Source organism: Nasonia vitripennis, chromosome 4, assembly GCF_009193385.2.
Source record: "Nasonia vitripennis strain AsymCx chromosome 4, Nvit_psr_1.1, whole genome shotgun sequence".
NCBI lineage: Eukaryota > Metazoa > Arthropoda > Insecta > Hymenoptera > Pteromalidae > Nasonia > Nasonia vitripennis.
In genome coordinates, this window is record NC_045760.1 from 29,109,535 (window position 1) to 29,127,763 (window position 18,229).

Below are 18,229 nucleotides of genomic sequence, written 5' to 3' on the forward strand. Positions count from 1 at the left end.
GACGAGATGTGCTCGGTAAATACCTCGCGGAAAGCCCCGACGTCGTTAAAGGCCGGCGCGCCCAAGCTCTCGTTATGATATTGTTGCTGCGATAGAGACTCGGTCTATTATCGAAATTTCGAGAGAGAAAAAGCTCCCAAGCGGCTCCGTATACAATCGATCAAAAAATTCTAGTTATACACTTTTATAAGCGACGCTGAATAAATAACGCCGAATCCTCTCTTCGCCGAGAGCATCAGCTTCTGAAATATAAATCGTTGTCCCTCTCCTCCAAACCGATTAATTTCTCAAGCTCGATATCAGCCGCTACTGCAGCTTTTTCCTCTTCGCGTGGGCGAAGACGCTCGCGCACGAAAAATTCATAAGCTGTTCCATTAAAAAAAAAATTCTCCCTCAAGAGAGAGCGAGCCGGTAATGGACGATTTTCTACTGCGCGAGCGACAAGCAATTTCAGGATCAAAGCTTCGCACGCGCGCGAGCTTTTCCTTCAATTTCGACGTTTGACCGATATACTCAGAGAGCAACGGCGTTACTTCAAAGTGGCCATCATCCTCTCGGAAGATTAACGTCGCGTAGGGCCGCGACGGTCGAAGCGCAGGCAAAAACGCGGAAATATATACAGAGCGTCGAGCGCACGACAAAGTTTAATTTATGAGAAAATTCCGAGGGAAATATTTCAGGCTAATTTCTCGGCTGCCGGATCCTTCCTTTTTTTTTTGCTTTCTCTACTTCCTCCGCTTTTAATAAAGGAGAGCTCTAAGCTTTTCCCACACTGGGTAGGAAAAAAAATTGTCATTTCTGGACTTTTTTTCCCAGAGCTCTTCGTGTACTTTTTCGAAGCGGCGGCCCTTTTCGCAGATGTGCGCAGTTTGAACTTCAGGGAAGAAGAAGATGAATAAAAACGCGGCGAGGAAGAGAGCTGCACTTTTAGATTTTTCCAGCTAGGTCGCACTTTATGCGCTATCGAAAAATCAACAGACGGCGAGAGAGCTGACTCGATGCCGCGGGATTGAATCGGGCTTTAATAATCTCGACTATCTCTACCGGTGGTAATTCAAGATTCAAATGGAAAAGCTTTCCCGCCATTTTTCATATTCTAAATCTCGAAAAATCCGGCTTTGCGCGGTTGCAGGGAAAAAAAATTTCCGACGAGGGCCAACGTGAAAAAAAAAATACACGCGTGCCACTCCGCGAGCGATAAAAGAGAATCGCCGAATATAATTCCAATTTAAATCCTGCATTCCTGCCTCGGCTAAACTAATTTTTTTCTCTATCTCTCGCACTCGATAGCGAGCTTTTCCGAATCGCGAGGGTATACACACGTATAAAGGCGGCGCGCATACCGAAAAAGCCATCGACCGCGGACTCTATCCTGGCCATCAAAATTTATCCTCTCGCCGGGCTGGCATCGAGTCAAATGGCATTCATAATTTACGCGGAGGCCCTACTAGCCGAGCGCGCATTGTGCAGCGCGCAGCCATCGCGATAATTCCGATGCGAAAGCTCGCCCACTCCTCGTGTGTGTGTATAGCGCATGTGTGCACTTGTCCCCCGGGAATATGGCATAGATGTTAGGGGATATTCGCTGAAATATTCAGATATCGCTACTTTTTCAATAAACAATGCGCGCAGCTCGGCCCCGTTATATCCCGCCTCCTCGTTTTCGACGCTACTGAGCTTTTATTTCCCGAAAGCTCGTAGCCTTTTGTGAGAGATTTTTATACTTCCTTCGAGTTTCACTCGCGAATTTTCCAACGCGCGCCGCTCTCGCGCGAGCTTTCGCAATCGAATTACAAAAGCATACCGTGACCGCAGACCGTATAACACAGCCAGGCGAGAAAATAATCTCCGCGCACAGAGAGAGAGAGAGAGAGAGAGAGAGAGAGAGCGAGTGGTATTTCCGAACGCGCCAAAGCCGCTGTTCCGCTGCGGTGTACCAGCCGCGAGCTGGCATTATGAATTCGAAATCGGCCGCCGCTCTCGCGCAGACACGCGGTATAATGCGCGATTTACGACGGCTCGCGGCTCATTATATTTTCCGAATGGCGATTCGAGGGACGCGCTTTATTTATTTGAACGGCCCTCTTTTTCGCCGGAATCGCGGGCTTTGAACTAATTTGCGCCCGTGTGTTTCATTAGTTCGAGGCGCAAGCTCGATTTATGCGCGAGCAAGCGAGGCGCTCTAAAACAATCGTCAAAAAGCTCGATATCCCTCGAAAGCTCGTCGAAAGTAGCGCTTCTACCGGAAATCCTTTTCGCGCGACGGCGTGCATTTAAACGTTCTCATTGTCGGGAGAGCTTCGGGAGAGAAAAATCCCGAAGTGACCCGCATCAGGAGTTTTCACACGGCGTTGCAGGGCTAATTGAAAGCGATATATTTCGTCGACGCGCGCACGACGCGAATTAAATCGAACAGCGTGCCGGCCATACATATTCACGAGGGCGCGCGCATGCAAATTTTTGCGTCGAGTCGACTCGGAATTATACAAACCCCCTCAATTAGGACAAACCAGAGCCGCTTAAAGGACTGGGAGATCCTGCGTGTATGTGTGCGGACGGCTGGACTGAAGGGCGAAATAATAACGAGAGACGAAACAATGAGGGGAAGGGACGCGAGGTTGTTAAAGCTCCGGAGGGGAAGTCGTCGTCGTCTTGATGAACGCGGGTGGAACATATTTTGATATGCCTTATCGGGACACGGCACACCGCGGACAAATTGATTACGAATTTGAATGACAAATTGATGCCGTGTACACTCTTGCATCGTTTTGATTAAAGAGCTTTTAGACGCACGCGCGCTTTGTTCTATATTTCCAACGTTATTTTTTTCATGTAAACAAAGAGCGCCAGAACAAACTGTCCACGGTAAACAACAACGGAGTAGAAAGCCCTCGAGTTTGCTCTGCTCAAAAATATTTGATCGTCAGCTCGATCGGAGTACACGTCCACACGCGATGCGGAAAAAACAATGACTCATCGTAGTACGCGTGTACGCGTGCAAGCTCGCTCAATCGAATTACACAATACGGTAGCCGTAGCAGTCGTCGCTGAAAAACTATTATTTTCCTCATCAAGTCTTCCCCGCCGTCGACTTCCTACAGGCTTGAAAAAAAAGCTCGGCGTGAGCTTGTGAAAATCGTTTTATTCCAAACAGCAGTAGCTCGGAATTAGCGCGAGAGCCAGTAGCAGCAAGTTAAAACTGAATGGATTTAACGAAGCAGCAAAATCTCATCCCCCGCGTGCGGCGTGTCTGAAATCATGCCCCGATTCCCGCCTCCTAATCTCCTCGCGCATCGTCGCAAGCTCGCGCTCGGCGCAAAAGACGTGTCCCTTAACCTGCTCTTAAATACGTGACTGCCGTGTTACGCCGAAGATTCTCGCCTCGCGCGAAATTCGCCGCAGTCGGCTCTCTCCTCCACCTCGTCCTCTACCTCCAGTAAACCGAAGGCCGTGTGTACGTGTACGCGCTCGGTATCTACGTGCTCGGTTTACGCGCCAGAGCTGCTCCGACGTCTTTGTGAGTCCCTGAATGTTTTATTTCGTCGGGACGTTTTTTCGCGGCGCGTCTCGCAGAGAGAGAGAGAGAGAGAGAGAGAGAGAGAGAGAGAGAGAGAGAGAGAGAGAGAGAGCGAGAGAGAGAGAGAGTGAGAGAGACGAGAGTGCTGTACATGGAAGGTGAAAAATTTGCGAGGAAAGATTTGATGCGTCTGCTGTGGGCTGCTACGCGTACGGTGCTTTACTTTGAGTTAAGGGAGAGAGAACATCAGGGAAATTAACGGAGAAAAACTCCTTTCCACTCCATTTTTCCCTTTCATCCAAGCTCGCGCGGGCTGTAGCTAAGGATAACGGAAAAAAGCTCTCGAGGGAGGGAAAAAACTCTCTCTCTCTCTCTCTCGCGTTAAGCTCTACAACGCCCTCGCGAAAATTGGCGATTATCCACGGGAGGGCGAACACTCCATATACTCCTCTCTCCTCATCGGCGAGGCTTAACGCTCGATAAATCGCGTTTATTAAGGATGAAAAAAAAAAATTCGGAGCTTTCACTCACTGTAATCACCGGACGCTCTCTCGCGCGCAAAAGCGAATTACCAGAGCTACATCGAAACTTTTACAGCGTGGAACATAAAGATCACTCTCGGCGGCGCAAACTTTTCAACGCGGCTGTATATAACGCAAAGCTATACGAGAGTAGGGACTACTCGCACACGTACGTCTAATACATAAAGAAGCGAGTTAAACCGAGAAGACAACCGAGGCTATACACGTGTGTGTGTGTGTGTGTGTGTACGGCGTATTGCGTTGCGCGCGAGAATAAAACGCCGGGCATATTTCAGACTTATTGCGAGCGAGTCGTACGTAGCCCCTTCCATGTGCACGTATACTTTTATCGTGCCTAGTTTCATTCTTTTCCGGTTTATGGTATTACCGCGGACGGCCGCCGCGTTACACGCGTTTTCGACGTTAGCCTTAAACGCGAGCCATTCTTGGAACAGCGCGATGTGGACCGAGAGCTGGATTTATACGTGTTTTGTGCGTTGATTAAACTTCGATAGAGACCAAAAAAAAGGTGAAGCTTCGCTTTACACGTCTATATCCGAACGTCGGAATTGATCTGTTAGCCGTTACCTTAACCGTCGGCTGCGATAAGAAGCGAGAACGAGTCACGTTTTACAACGCGTGTGTCTGTCCTCCCATAGCGAGCTGAAATCCAAGAAGAAAGAATCCTCGCCTGCTGTACACACAAGGCGTTACTCCGAACAGGACACCGAAACGGCGTTTCTTTTCCCGCTTACTCCGATGTACCTACCCTTTCTCTGTCGTGTCGTCGCCGGTTCTCTCTCGTAACACGTGGTCTCGACTGTATACGGAAAAAGGACACGACTCCTAACCACCGTAGACGACGCGATTTTTTTTCCTTCTTTTTTCGAGCGAGATAAAGCTGTATATACGATCCGCGTTAAAGTTTATACCGGTGACCGTCGCTTAACGGCGGCGATTCGGGATCGCAATCGCGCGTTCGATCCTTCGCTGCGTGTTTCATTTGGGAATTATTACGAACCGAAAATTTGTATCCCTCGCGCCTCAAACGCAAGCGTCAATATCCCCCCGTTGTATTACGTATATATACATAAATAAAGAACTGCCGTAAGGTCTATAAAAACATCATCGGGGAGGAGTTAATGGATATGAAAGAAAAATGTCCCGCGTAGAGAGGGGAGGGCGATTATCGGGCACTTCGCAAACAAACTTGTCTCTATACCCCCCTGCACGTATAAACGTACGTGTTTGCCGCTGACGAGGCTTGACCTGTGCTATATATACTGCAACTCGCCTGCAGCACGTGTATAGGAGGATATACTCTTCGTTTGCCGATTCCCTCGAGAAGGAGGCGCTGAGAGAGGGATAAAGCTTGTCTGTGTGGATGTATATAGCTATATGGCTTCAGGTGATTCATTTTCGAGCAGGTGACATTGCCCCAACGCGTCTCTCGGAGCTAGACTTTGAGTCTGGCTGTTTGCGCAGTCCCGAGAGCGGGAGAAATATTTAGTTAGCGTCTGCGCGTGGAGACTTTGAGAAAGAGGGATAATGAGCCGCGTGATTGAGAGAGTGTGTTCCGCTATATGGTGTCTCGGGAGTACACCACGGAGAACGTTGCGAAGTGAACGGCGGAAATAAAATTCAAATTTTATCTATAAGCTTGATAAAATTGACTCTCCGTGCTTCTGGCCAGCGACGCTAGGTGGCGCATGGACCCTTTTCAATTTTCCTCAACACTATCCGAGTCCCGAGTGTATATGTAGAGGTGTGCCACCTATTGCGAAACTTCCTTTTGCTCGGCCTGCTTCTAAAACCGCTCGTGCTATATTATTTTTTTTCCTGGTAAAACTCGCATATAATATTTGGATGTATAAGTTTTTTTAAAAATATCAAGACAAACAGCTTATTTAACGGGGGGTACCCTCCCCCCTGCCCTAAAAATTTACCGCGCGTAACTAAATCTTCCTCTTTCTCTCTGAAATTCTGCTGCTGCGCCCCCCTCTCGGCAAACACGCCGCGCTGAAAAAGAAGGGGCAGCGGTGCGCGTCGTCGTTTGAAGTAGCGCCGCCGTTTCCCCGACACAAACGACCCTCTTAATCAATCGCCGCCGCAGCCTTTATCGCTCGTTCTCTCTCTCTCTCTCTCTCTCTCTCTCTCTCTCTCTCTCTCTCTCTCTCTCGCTCTCTGCTTATACCTATATATATATAGAAGCAGACTTTAAAATCCGCGCGCTTTGTCTCGGCTCTATACGTGTGTGTGTGTGCTGTACGCACAGTTCTAAAAGGCCGTGTGCTTCGATAAATCTTGCGGCCAGTCGCGCCTTTTCGCCGTAATGAGAAATATACGAGAGCGAGAGAGAGAGAGAGAGAGAGAGGGAGAGAGAGAGAGAGAGAGAAGGGAAAAGAGAAGTCGCCGCGTGGGAAATTACTTTCGTCGCGTAATTGAACCGCGGAGAGGAGAATGAGAGGCGGGGTGAGGTCAAGGGTTGCGGAAACCGTTTCTTTTATTCTTTTCTACTTTTCCTCTTCCTTTTGTACGACAAGGTGATATGGTTTGTATTTTGTCGTGAAGGTCAAACAAAGCTCACCGATAAGCTTCAGCGCGCGATAATTTAAAAACAAGCGAGCGCTATTTTTCAACTACTCCATCCGCGCGTGAAACAGCCGAGAAAACGGGATCAAAGATACGTTATAAAGATAAGAAAGATACAGCGACCCGCGCGGCGCGCAAACAAAGCGATAAATCTCGTTCTCTCGCGATCGGGTTGCAGCTCCTCGAAATTACCCCGCCGGACATCCGTCAGTTCCGCGAGACTAAAAGATATATATCTTTCTCTCTACTCTTGCACTGAGAGTAAAAAGACTCTAATCTTCGGCCGATCGCTACAGGACTGTGTATACACAGCAGCAACAGCAAAACTAATCTCGAACTATAGCTATATATGCCTCACATCTCCTAAACGGGAATTTATGTAAGCGGAAAAATATTTTAACGCCGCAGTGTGTGTGTGTGTGTGTGTATGTGTCGGGGATATTCGCGGGAATTATTGCACAATTACGGAATCCTACTTGCTATTCCAAGAGACGCTGCTGCTGCTCGCGGTGGAATATGGCAGTAGTGGAAGTGTGAGGAATGGCGAGACGATAAAATCTCGGATGAGATTTCCGCAAGGTGTTATGGCTCGCGATTTATCATAGCTTCTCTCTTCGAGAGACTCTTTGCGGAGTTGAAATTCTTTGTTCGTTTCTGGATCGCTTTTATTTAAAAATGCATTATATTCACGAATTTCCAGATAAAATACGTAAATTCCCAGCTAAATTGATCGAATTCTCTCGCTAAAATTTCACAGTGTAAAAAAAAAGCACAAAGAATTCTTACCTGCGGTAGCGGCGCCTAGCCTGAGCACAGCGTCGCCCTGCAGCGAGATGGAGAGTGTCGCGGTGTCCTCTAGCCTAGCGAGTACCTCCTCGGGTATGTCCTCTGGCTCTCGAAGCCTGAGGGTCACCTCGCCCGTGGCTGTCCCCGACTGTCCGGCTCCTCCGCCGCCGACAGACGTAACTCCGCTGCTGTTGGTGCCCCCGCTGCCGCCCCCGGGACTCGTCGAGGCCGAGTACATGAAGACCGAGCCGTAGCCGTGGAGCGACTGCAGGGGCAGTCGGACGCCGCCCACCTCGCCCACCGGGCCCTGTTGGAGAATCGCAAGGTTACGTTAATTTTCATCGTCGAACACGTGAAGCTTGATTAATTATAAAAAATATTCAGTCTCTGATTTTCGACGAGTGAGTTATTATTCAAACGTCGGCAAACAACGCGCGATTATTTCGTCGGTGAATGTATAATATAACCAGCAGCAAAGCTCAAGCGCCGGCAGCATAAGGTCCAAAGCCCTTCCGTCTCTCATAATACAGCTGGCGAGAGATTACTCCATCTAATTATCGGCAAAGTTCGGTACACACAGAGACTCCCACGCAAATGACGCTTTCGCCGTTCGATCGGTATAGCTCGAGGGGGGGGGGCGGAGAGATAAGCCGGCGTTTGCGCGAATTAAACTTTACATTTTACGCGAGCGCGCCCCGCGGCTCCGTAAATTGGAATCGGCCCCGGATATAACCCTCGTCGACTCATAAAGTGCGCGGCCGGCTTACCCTCTACTCCGAGTTTCACAGCCTCTGCACAGGGACTCTCGAGAGTTTTTTTTTTCTTTCCTTCTATTTTCGACGCTCGAAAAGAGGACGGAACGTGTTTTCGAAAATAGAGTTGTTATACCTACTTATAGTATAAAGATAATGACGCGCCAGGAAGCTCTATTTCATAATTGCAGTGAAAAGCATATTTCCGCAAGGGAAAACCGACGGGAAGGGGGGGGGGCTCTGTGCTCTCTTTGTTCACTTTCAGCTTGGAGCGCTTCAAGAGGCGGCAACTGCGTATAAAGTACTCTCGAAACTATATTCGAAGTGGAGGGATTCACTTTAATTAAAGTGAAACTTGTGTCATTCTACTTAGCCTATATTACATCTCGAGTTAACGAACATTTCCCCGCGTACCGACGAGTGTACGTATATAGTGTAAACGTTACGACGAGGAGGGATTCCTCGACGGCTACGTAAACTCGGTCAATCCGGCGGAGAGTTTAAAATCTGATTCGGAACTTGTACGCTCGAAATATTATTGTCTCTCTTTCTCTCTTTACTGAGAATATGGCCTTTTCCAAAAGCATCGTTTTACCCCCTCGAAGGTATACGTACGAAAGCACATCTCTGTACATACACATACACAGCAAAGCGCTCACAAAAGCAGCGCTGACCGCTTCATTATTTACGTAAATTGATTCGTACGCGAGAGCTTGCACGAGCGAGCGGCTTTTCTGCTCACTTCAAAAGGCAAAATGCGCGCTGGCGCATAATTTATTTTAATGCTCTCGCGTTCTCTCGTAATGGCCCTTTGAGAGCCGGACGTCGTCCGCTAAATCGACGAGCTTTCGCCCAGTGCGCGAGAGAGAGAGAGAGAGAGGGATGAAATGATATGCGCGAGAGCAGCGAGTGGTAAATACTACCCGCTGCCGAAGTAGTTATTGCGCGCGTGGGCTGAGGAGGCGCAGCGATGAGAGATGGAAAATTTATGGAGCTCATTTTGCATTGAAATGAGAAAGCGATTTGGCGACGACGCGCGCCCAAGGAAGATCTATTGTAAGCGGAGGATGAGACGAAAAAGCGAACGAAAATTGAACAACTAAAAAAATTTACAATAATTTACATTCAACATTTACTATATTTGTAAAGCCCGCGCACACACGAGAACTATGGAGAGACGGCTGTTGCCCAACGCCAGGGACGCAAAGTCAGGCGGAACGATGTTTGTCTTTGACCGCTCATGCGTGCCGCGCTTTAACTCGCTCACAATTACTAGAGCAGAGCAGTAGGAGAGTCTTGAAAACACGCCGTTTCGAGGTTTTACGATCCGCGGTTGAGCTGTTCGAATTTTTAGTAGGGCGTGCAAATTCCTCTCGTATAGTCTAATTAATCATTATTCCCCGAGCTTTAAACAATTCGCCTTTGTTATACTCCAGGCGTATAACCACCGAAGATTATAATAGCATTCCCTCTCGTCATAAATACCGCCTTTGAGGCCACACCAATAGTTTATTAGAGCAACAACAACCATATCAACGTTCGAGAGGGCAAACTCTGTGGCAAAACAACCAAAGGATTAATTGAAAATTCCTCTGGAAAAGCTTGCCGAGCAAGAAGAAGCAAAAGGAAATTCTATTAAAATTCCCTCTCTAATCCAGCTGCTGATCTATAGGGTCGGCCCGTGCGCAAGCTCATTTTTCTTGTTTTCACTGCGCGCTAGAGAGGGGGAGAGCGTTAGTATGCGCGCAAACACGAGGAGCAGCAGCCGCCTCTCCCTTCGATAAACGCTTTATGGCGTGCAGTGCTAGAGGGATAGAGAGAGAGAGTAAACCAGTAGGAAGATGGAGATAGAGAGGATACGCGGAGTTTTCAGAGAAGGCTTTCCAGTGGGCGGTGATCGTAAGGAAAATGTTTTCACGACTGGCCGGACGGTAAGAGCTACGCTTCGAGCTTAGTTTATTTACTCGCGGTTAGTTTCGAGGGAAAAGGAAAATAACGAGAGTTTTTCTCGAATCTCGCGCGCGAGCTTTTTCAGAGTAGGGTAAACATCGCGAGCGCGAGAGCTTGCACTTAGAAATGTGCACCCTTGATCAGCTTTCGGCCAATCGGTCCAATTAACGGTGCACTATGTAAGCTTCGTTTAAATCGTATAAAAATTCAATGTACAGAAATGCATCACCGGGGACGTCAGCGTAGAAAGTTTACAACTCTTCGAAAGCTCGCGAAAAACACGTGTTTTCCCCGCGTCGAATCCGGAAGCTCGCGTACGAATGACGTATTGCGAATCTCCACTATTTTTGCCCCGGCTTATCTCGCCTGTTTTCCGGAAGACTCCTCCGCTTCTCCGGAGACTTTAGACGAGAGAGAGAGAGAGAGAGAGAGAGAGAGAGAGAGAGAGAGAGCCTTGTTGACAAGCGTCCGTGGGACGTAGAAGAAAACTGCGGTCGCCTAGACAGCTCGTCGCTCTAGCTTCTTCCTTCCGTTCGCTTCTCTCTTGGTTCTTTATTCGCCGAGACACAAACAAGTAGCGAGGGGGGGGGGGGGGGGTGAAGCGGTTTTATTCATAAATTCACCGCAGGGGAAGGGTGAGTTTTTGGGGTTAGTTTCTTTAATTTTGACATTTTTCCAATCTAAAAAAAGATGTCGAGAAGCCGAGGAAGCGAGGATGTCGCGCGGGGGAGAGAAAAAACGCAAACGGGAGACTTTAATCCAGGCGTTGTCTTCGACGCCGCCGGAGAGACAGAGAAGAGGAGCAGAGAAAGCCGCTCGCGATAATGCAAATCGAGAAGGACGCGACTCACGGGAAATTTACGGTTCGCGAGAAGCTTTCACAGGGACCTCCTGTCGCGCGGCTTCATAAGACTCTCTTGGCTATATCGTATGCCGCGCGCATTTGTTCTCACTTTATATTGAAAAAGCTCACTTCTCCTCTGCCCATGAATCCGCGGACCGTGAAAAAAATACCGCAGTTGTTTTTCGGCCCAATGAACGCAGCACAATCTATTAGCGACGAACGGGGGCGACTCTCTCGTTAAGTACCCGCAGCAGCAGCCAGAGCTCGTATAGTAAAAAAAAGCCAACAACACCGAACGACTCGCGGCAGTAGTTCGTTTAACCTTGCCGTGTGGCAATATTTCGCTACTGCGCGTACACGTGCAGGCTGCTGGGCGAAAAACACGTCGCTCGGTAATTCCAGGAACGATTTTCCCTGGGTTGGAAAATAAAATCCACGCGCTGTATAAAATGGACAGCGTAGAGAGATCACAGTAATGGTGGAAAGCAGAGCGCGCCGCTGCAATCAGACACGGCGATAAAGCATTTTTCAAAAGCGCATAAACCCGGGACGAGCTTTTTTCAGCGCGTGTACGCGGCCTAGACCCCCCGAAATATTTACGCGTCGGCGATGAATTATTGTGGCAAAAAAAAACAAGAGAGAGGGGGCATTGTTTGCAGGTGCGTTTTTTCTCGTCCTTTCCCTTTTACCGCGCGCAAGCTCGAACAGCGAGTTGCGCGCGACACGTGTAGTATACGCGAGAGGGGGGCGATAAATCAGACGTGAGAGAGAGAGAGAGAGAGAGAGTCTAGCTGATGGCCAGTATAGCGTACATAGCTCCTGTTTTATCTGGCTCTTCGAACTCGAGCTCGTTTTTCCCAAGGAGTGTCGTGACAAGTGGTGAAGCTCAAGCTTTGCTCAGACATCGTGATTCGCTCAATGTGAAAATTTTCTCATTCAGCGAGCTTGAATGTCGAGCTTTCATATAATACACGCGTTCTCGGTCTCGCGCGCAGACCTCATTTTCCAAAAGCATATCCTCGAAACTTTTTCCGCATTATCAGCGCGTCGAAATTCATTCTCAGCCGCTGTCGGCACATCGTGTATGGAAGGGGAAGCGAGAGAAAAATAAGAAGCATCAGTATAGCGCGCGAGCTTTACAAAACAGGCTTCATATACAAGATCCAGAGAAAAGCTCGACGCTTCTCCACTGTCGCTCTTTTCGAAAAGTTATTCCCCTTTCGAGCGACGCGCTCCGTATCTATAATAATGAATCTCCCTCTATCTCTTTCTCGTCGTCGACGTCGACAACGACGCCCCCCGAGGCGCTTTTCTTTCATTCCTGACGTAATTAGGCGAGAGTGCCGCGAGAGACTATGCGATTTGCCGGTCTCTCTCTCTCTCTCTCTTTCTCGCTTGTGTTCGACCTCGTTTTTCCTCCGCAGCGTCTTCTTTAATTTTTTTTCGCTTTCTCTCTCTCTCTCGGCGAATTTCGCGCAAGTTATACACATCGGTGGCGGTGACTGTCGCGAAGCTCTTTTTTTCTGTCTCTCGCTGCGATGGAACCTGCCTACACAGTCGGGATTAACGAGAGCGAACGCGGCTCCAATGGCATTTACATATTTATTCCGGCCTAGTGCCTGCGAGTCTGATTTCAATGGAAAAGCGAGGACTTTTTTTCTGCAAGCTCTCTGTTTTCGACGCGATTTTCTCGATTTTAATTAGTGCGTTATATAATCGAGCTTTTTTTTGTTCTAAAGATAAATAAACGACGCGATTCTATTATTAGAGTTCGGATCCGTCTATTTAAAGTTTCGTCGGCGGCGATCGACTATACAAAATCCGCCGAAGCAAATCCGTTCATTTTTCCGAGTCACGTACGCCGGGGCGACTGCTGGAATTCCCCGAGCTTTTTGGCTTTCGGATACACGTACGAAGATTAAATTTGAAAGTCTGATCAACACGGCGTCGCCCGAATGTAATCGGAACTTTTGGAAAATGAATTTTTTTCTGTCATATAAACTGCGTCGTAATATACACGAGAGCCAATTTGTGAGCCAATGAATTTTCTCCTCTTCCCTAGAAATATCGATTCGACATATCAAAAGGTTATTTACTCCCGGAATACACGCGGACACGCGTTTCGTAATTACTCTAACGCTTTTTTCTTCCCCTCTCCCGGTTTATATTCCGAAGAACGCCATTAATTAACAAACTTTTTTCCTCCCCCGCTCAAGGTCGAAGACGAGACCGTCGTTATTTGACAAAAATTTTCCAATTAACTTTAGTGCAGCCACCGAGAAGAGGTTTTTCCTCGCGCAAAGGTGCGCGCGCTCTCGCGTTTTCTCTTCGCCCCCTTTTTCTCGCTCGGCTCTCTCTCTCTCTCTCTCTCTCTCTCTCTCTCTCTCTCTCTGCAGGGCGCAAGTAAAAGGCTCTCGTAATTGATGAAGTTATGTCAATTGTCGCAAGCTCGCAACATTTAACGTTTTTCCGTATCGAGGCCTGTTAAGAGAGTCTATATTGTATAATCTGCTGGAAAAATATCTCGATGATGAGGTATTTTTCGTTTGCGGATTATTGCCTACTCGAAGGGAAAAGAATTGTTAATAATAAGCTGCAGCTAATTGCAATTAACGACAATCATCGTCGATGAGTTTAATATCGAGTAATGAACTTCCATTGTTCGCGTAAAACGTTCGAGCAATTATCGACGGATAAAAAATGCCGAGAACGAAAGGATTTTACGTTAAAAAAAATCGCTTAATTAACAGCCCTCCTTTCGCGAAGAAAAAGAAAAGAATACACGCGCGCGTTCCTAAATGGGAAAGCCAAATATACAGGCTGAAACTGCGCGCAAAATAAGGGTCTGGCAAATGGCTTTCAAGTCTGAAGAGGCCCATCCGAGGATAAACATCGTTAAGTCAACGGGCGCGTCTTCTCCTCCGCTTCAAAAAAAGAAAGCGAGTCGAGTCTAACCCTGTCAAGGTATATGCATTAGACACAGTAGCGGCACAGCAATTTGCTTTCACCTCGTCTCTAAACCAACAACGCGGCACCCTTTGATACGCCGCGAGACTTATCGCACTCGCCGAGATTTTTCCTCAACGTTATCTGTACAGCTAATTTCATCTCACGTTACACGATCTCGCGGATCGGTTTCATCGATGTGACGGGTGTAAACATTTCAAAATTACCGCGCAGCAGCTTTCACCCGGCGAAATTAATTAGTCTCGGGAGCCGAAGCGAAAAAAGCACAGAGAGAGAGAGAGAGAGAGAGAGCGAAGGAAAAAAGATAATTGAAACGCGCGGCCGAGAGCGTTCGTGGCAAAAAAAAGGCGGAGAAAGAAAGCAGATTGGGGAAAAAAGGGAAAGTAAGCTCTGGCCGCCCGTGAAACGCGAAAAATTCAATTCGTCAGTGGCTCAACGATGCGGACAACGCGTGATCGGCCGTACGGTAGCCGTAGGGGAAAAGTCACGGTGAAATTATATCTCTCGCCGTGCACGTGTGTGGGGCTGAATTTGCGCGGAGTGAAAATCGCGTAAAGTAAAAAGCTCAAACGAATTATTTTCTTCGACCTATAAGTATAGTACACGGAGTCGATTCATTATAATCAATTCGGCATCGATAACGCCTCAACGACTTTCGGCCCCCTCGAACTTCCCGTCGCGCACGTATGAGCGTAAAGAAAAGCAGCAGCGTTCGCACCTTCGACAGTTGAGGGAGGCGGCTCGAAAAGTAATTTGTTTTCGCGTGATATGAAGGGAACGAGACAGGCGGGCAGAGAAGGGGGGAAGCTGCCGGCGCTGCATCTTCCGGGCGAGCTTTATACGAGGTGACTCGGCACCTTTTCCCCGCATGTGTGTGTGGGGAAACACGCGAAGCTCGCGTTAAAGCGCCGAGAGAAGTTACATCTCGGGGATGAATGATGCTCGTCACCGTCGCGTGTATATATATATATATATATATATATAGAGAGAGAGAGAGAGAGAGAGAGAGAGAGAGAGAATAAATACGCCGCGAGTGAATTACGTACGAGTTTTGAACTTACGCCTTGTGAGATGATTTAATAGCTGCTGACGCTATACGCGCGTCTGTTAACTCACCTGAAACATAGAGACAGAAACGTGCGATTAGGATATTTGCATGTTTGGAAAGTTTGGTGGGAGTCGAGGGGCGATTGATGAATCCTGCGTTACCGACGAAAAAAGAAATAAAGTTTTATTTCGAACGTGAGACTTCAAAATTTTAAAAGCCTCAGAGTTCTCAAACTTTCGGAATTGCTATACGATAAACTGGGGGATTTTTGCAAGCTTCTCGCAAGCTTTCAACAACAATAAACTTCGAATCGTACGCTCTTTCCATTACTCACCGCTATTCATCCGTAATACCGCGGAATTCGCGAAAAAAACGAACACACAGTAGCCCGCGGAAACAGATCATTCACGCGCATCCTCTCTAATTAACGCGTCAGAGTGAGGGAGATACAGAGAGACACATGTACATATGTCACTGTCCGCTCAGCTCGCGCTCTCTCTCACTCTCTCTCTCTCTCTCTCTCTCTCTCTCTGCGGGAAATTAGAGTCCCTCGGGTGCAAAGAGCCTCGATCTATCACGTGGAAGAAAAAATTTGGTTATCGCCTCCCGACGACGGCTTTTAATTTTCCCGCGCTTTTAGACGCCTGCTGCACACATACCTACATAGCGAAAATCGACTCTCGGCTTTTTATCTCTCTCCCTCTCCCTTTCTCTCTCTCTCTCTCTCTCTCTCTCTCTCTCTCTCTCTCTCTCTCGAAAAATGAAGAGTGGAGCGAGCTTTTCATCCCTTTATTTCACCAGTAGACACGCGGATACGACGGCTCTCGTTTAATTAAAAAAAAAAAAAATCAGCAGCCAAAGCTCTACTCCGATGCTGGAAGAAAGCGTTACCTCGCGAACTTGTTGCGCGCTTCCGAGCGAAAATTAATAAGAACGAGCTACGTCGCAAAGCTGCATCGAGAGGGAAGCAATCCATTAAAATATACGCGAGCTTTCGGGGAAAAAATGGAAACGAGGAATATCGCGAAAAAAGAGCCGAATTCGTTGTTTACACTTCCAGCGCTCATCCGTTTGTTCGAGCACGTGCTCTGCACCCTCTGTTCTCGGCGCGCAAATAATCCACTCTCTTTTTATCCCCCACTGCAGCCCCACACGGAACAACAAACACGCACACAGACACACACGCTCATCGTCGTCGCAAGCTCGTTCCATTTATTCGGCAAGTAAACATTTTTCGCGCGGCAGTCGAGCGAAACGCTCGTCGGCCTTAAATTAGTTAAAAGCTCAAATCCGTCATTTATTTAAATAGAGGGACAGCGGCGTGTTCGAAACGATCGATTGTTATATCGTCGAATCACGCCTCTCTCGCGCATCAATATTACAGAGTCAGAGCTTGCGGGGGAGGGGGTAGCAATCGAACTTGTCCTCTGTCAGCTGTGAAATTCGTCAGGGCTCGTCCCGAGAGGTGCTATATACTTTGCGTCGCTCTCTCTCTCTCTCTCTCTCTCTCTCTCTCTCTCTCTCGCTCTGTAGTTTCTGTAGTCGAGGATTAAATGCCGTTGCAGCTGTTCTATAATTGAGCGCTACTCGCTCGAGTTGAAATAATAATCGTGTAGCCGAGCGAGAGACTTGATGGCAAAGGGGCTTATTACGGCGAATATTCGCGACTGATTGAATCGGATTATAAGCGCGCGCGGATTTTAATTACGCGAAACATTCGATATGCGCGGAATATATTATATATGTATTACGCGACGAGGAGGTAACTCTGAAATTATATATTATTATTCGGCGATTCAATATTAAACGCTCTCGGAGCCTTTGAAATGCCCGAAAATGAAGTTTGTTTACGATCAACGCCCTCTACGCGTGTAAATTAGTAATCGTCGTTTCCGCGGGGGCCATAATGGATTCGCGAAAGAGCAGATAGCTTCGACGAAATCACTAATGAGCGCCGAGTTAGTGTGTGTGTGTATGTGAAAAAACATCCACGGCACAAGTTATCTGCGAGGCGAGCTTCGCGAAAATTTCGACCAATGCGTGTGTGCTGTGCTGTCGCGGAGTGTATGAAATGATGAAAAAAGCTCCTTCGCGAAATGAGAAACGGAAAAAAGCTCGCGCGCGGAGTATATCAAACCGATAGCTCTAAAAGCACACACACGCGTACTGCGACCGGACGAAAGAGAGGAGAGCTTTCAAAGCTTCCGCTGCTTTGACGTTTCTTTTGCGCGCACATCGCGAATGGAGCTTCCGCGAATTTTATTATATGTCAAGGGCGCAATGGTATCGAGTTCTGCGCATTATTTTTAGAAAACAAACCTTGACTAACTCTTCGGTTACGTGTACGACAGTATAACCCAGTGGACAAATGACGCTTATCAAAAAATCAACAACATACAAAACGAAAAAATCGCAGCAAGTAGCATCACAAAGAGCAAAACGCGCTCGACCAACAACAACAGCAGCCTCGGCGGTGGCAGCAGGCGGTGCTGGGGTTTACGGCTGAAAACAACTCGCGGCGCGCATTAGGCCGTGCCCTCGGGGCTATAAATTATGCAAAGTGGTCGCGCTCGCGCATATGTGAGATCGCGCTTATACACGCGCTTGCCGGTGCTTAATTCGAGTCTCCACCACCTCCTCCTCCTCCTCTTCTTCCTCCTCTGCGCAGACTTTCCTCGCTCGTCTTCTCTCTCTCTCTCTCCCTCCCACAGCAGCAGGACAAACTTTACCAGTTAATAGTTACCAATAATCGTCCCTGGGCCGGAGCTGCTTTAGTTCGCTTCCCTACCACGGAATTATGGGCAAAGTTTGAGCTGCGCGCACGAAATCAGCCCGATCGTAGTCCTCCCCCTGTACTGCAACACGCTGCTCTGCACACACGTGCCTCCTATGTATATATAGATGGCTCACGTAAGACGGGCTGCCAGCCCGCGGGGCTCGTACACACGTGTATAATACTTGTGTAAGTATTATGTATAGGCGAGGCTCGTTATAAACGGGACTTTTAATAATCGAGAATAGTAGGTGGGAATTGGGTCGCGTTTGCATGTAAAACACGTCGAGGGGGGCGAAATCAGAGAGGGAGTATACTGCTGCAGCGTAAGGAATTTCGACACGCACTCGAAAAATAAACTCGGGACTCGTAAATGCGGGACGTGGACGGAATTCATCTCGACAGCTCGTATTTACAAGTGCTGTGCGCTGCAGTCAGCTCTCTCTCTCTCAGTATATACAGTATATTTGCGCGCTTGC

General features: G+C 48.0%; 1 protein-coding gene across 11 annotated transcripts in view; it reads right to left on the reverse strand.

Moving 5' to 3' along the window:
- Positions 1 to 18,229, reverse strand: part of LOC100123674 — a 248,220-nt gene that overhangs the window by 109,008 nt on the left and 120,983 nt on the right. For all 11 annotated transcript variants that reach the window (XM_031930805.2, XM_031930806.2, XM_031930807.2 and 8 more), the window contains one exon: positions 7,417 to 7,723. In XM_031930805.2, the coding sequence (XP_031786665.1) occupies positions 7,417 to 7,723 (307 nt within the window). The remainder of the gene's footprint in view (positions 1 to 7,416; positions 7,724 to 18,229) is intronic.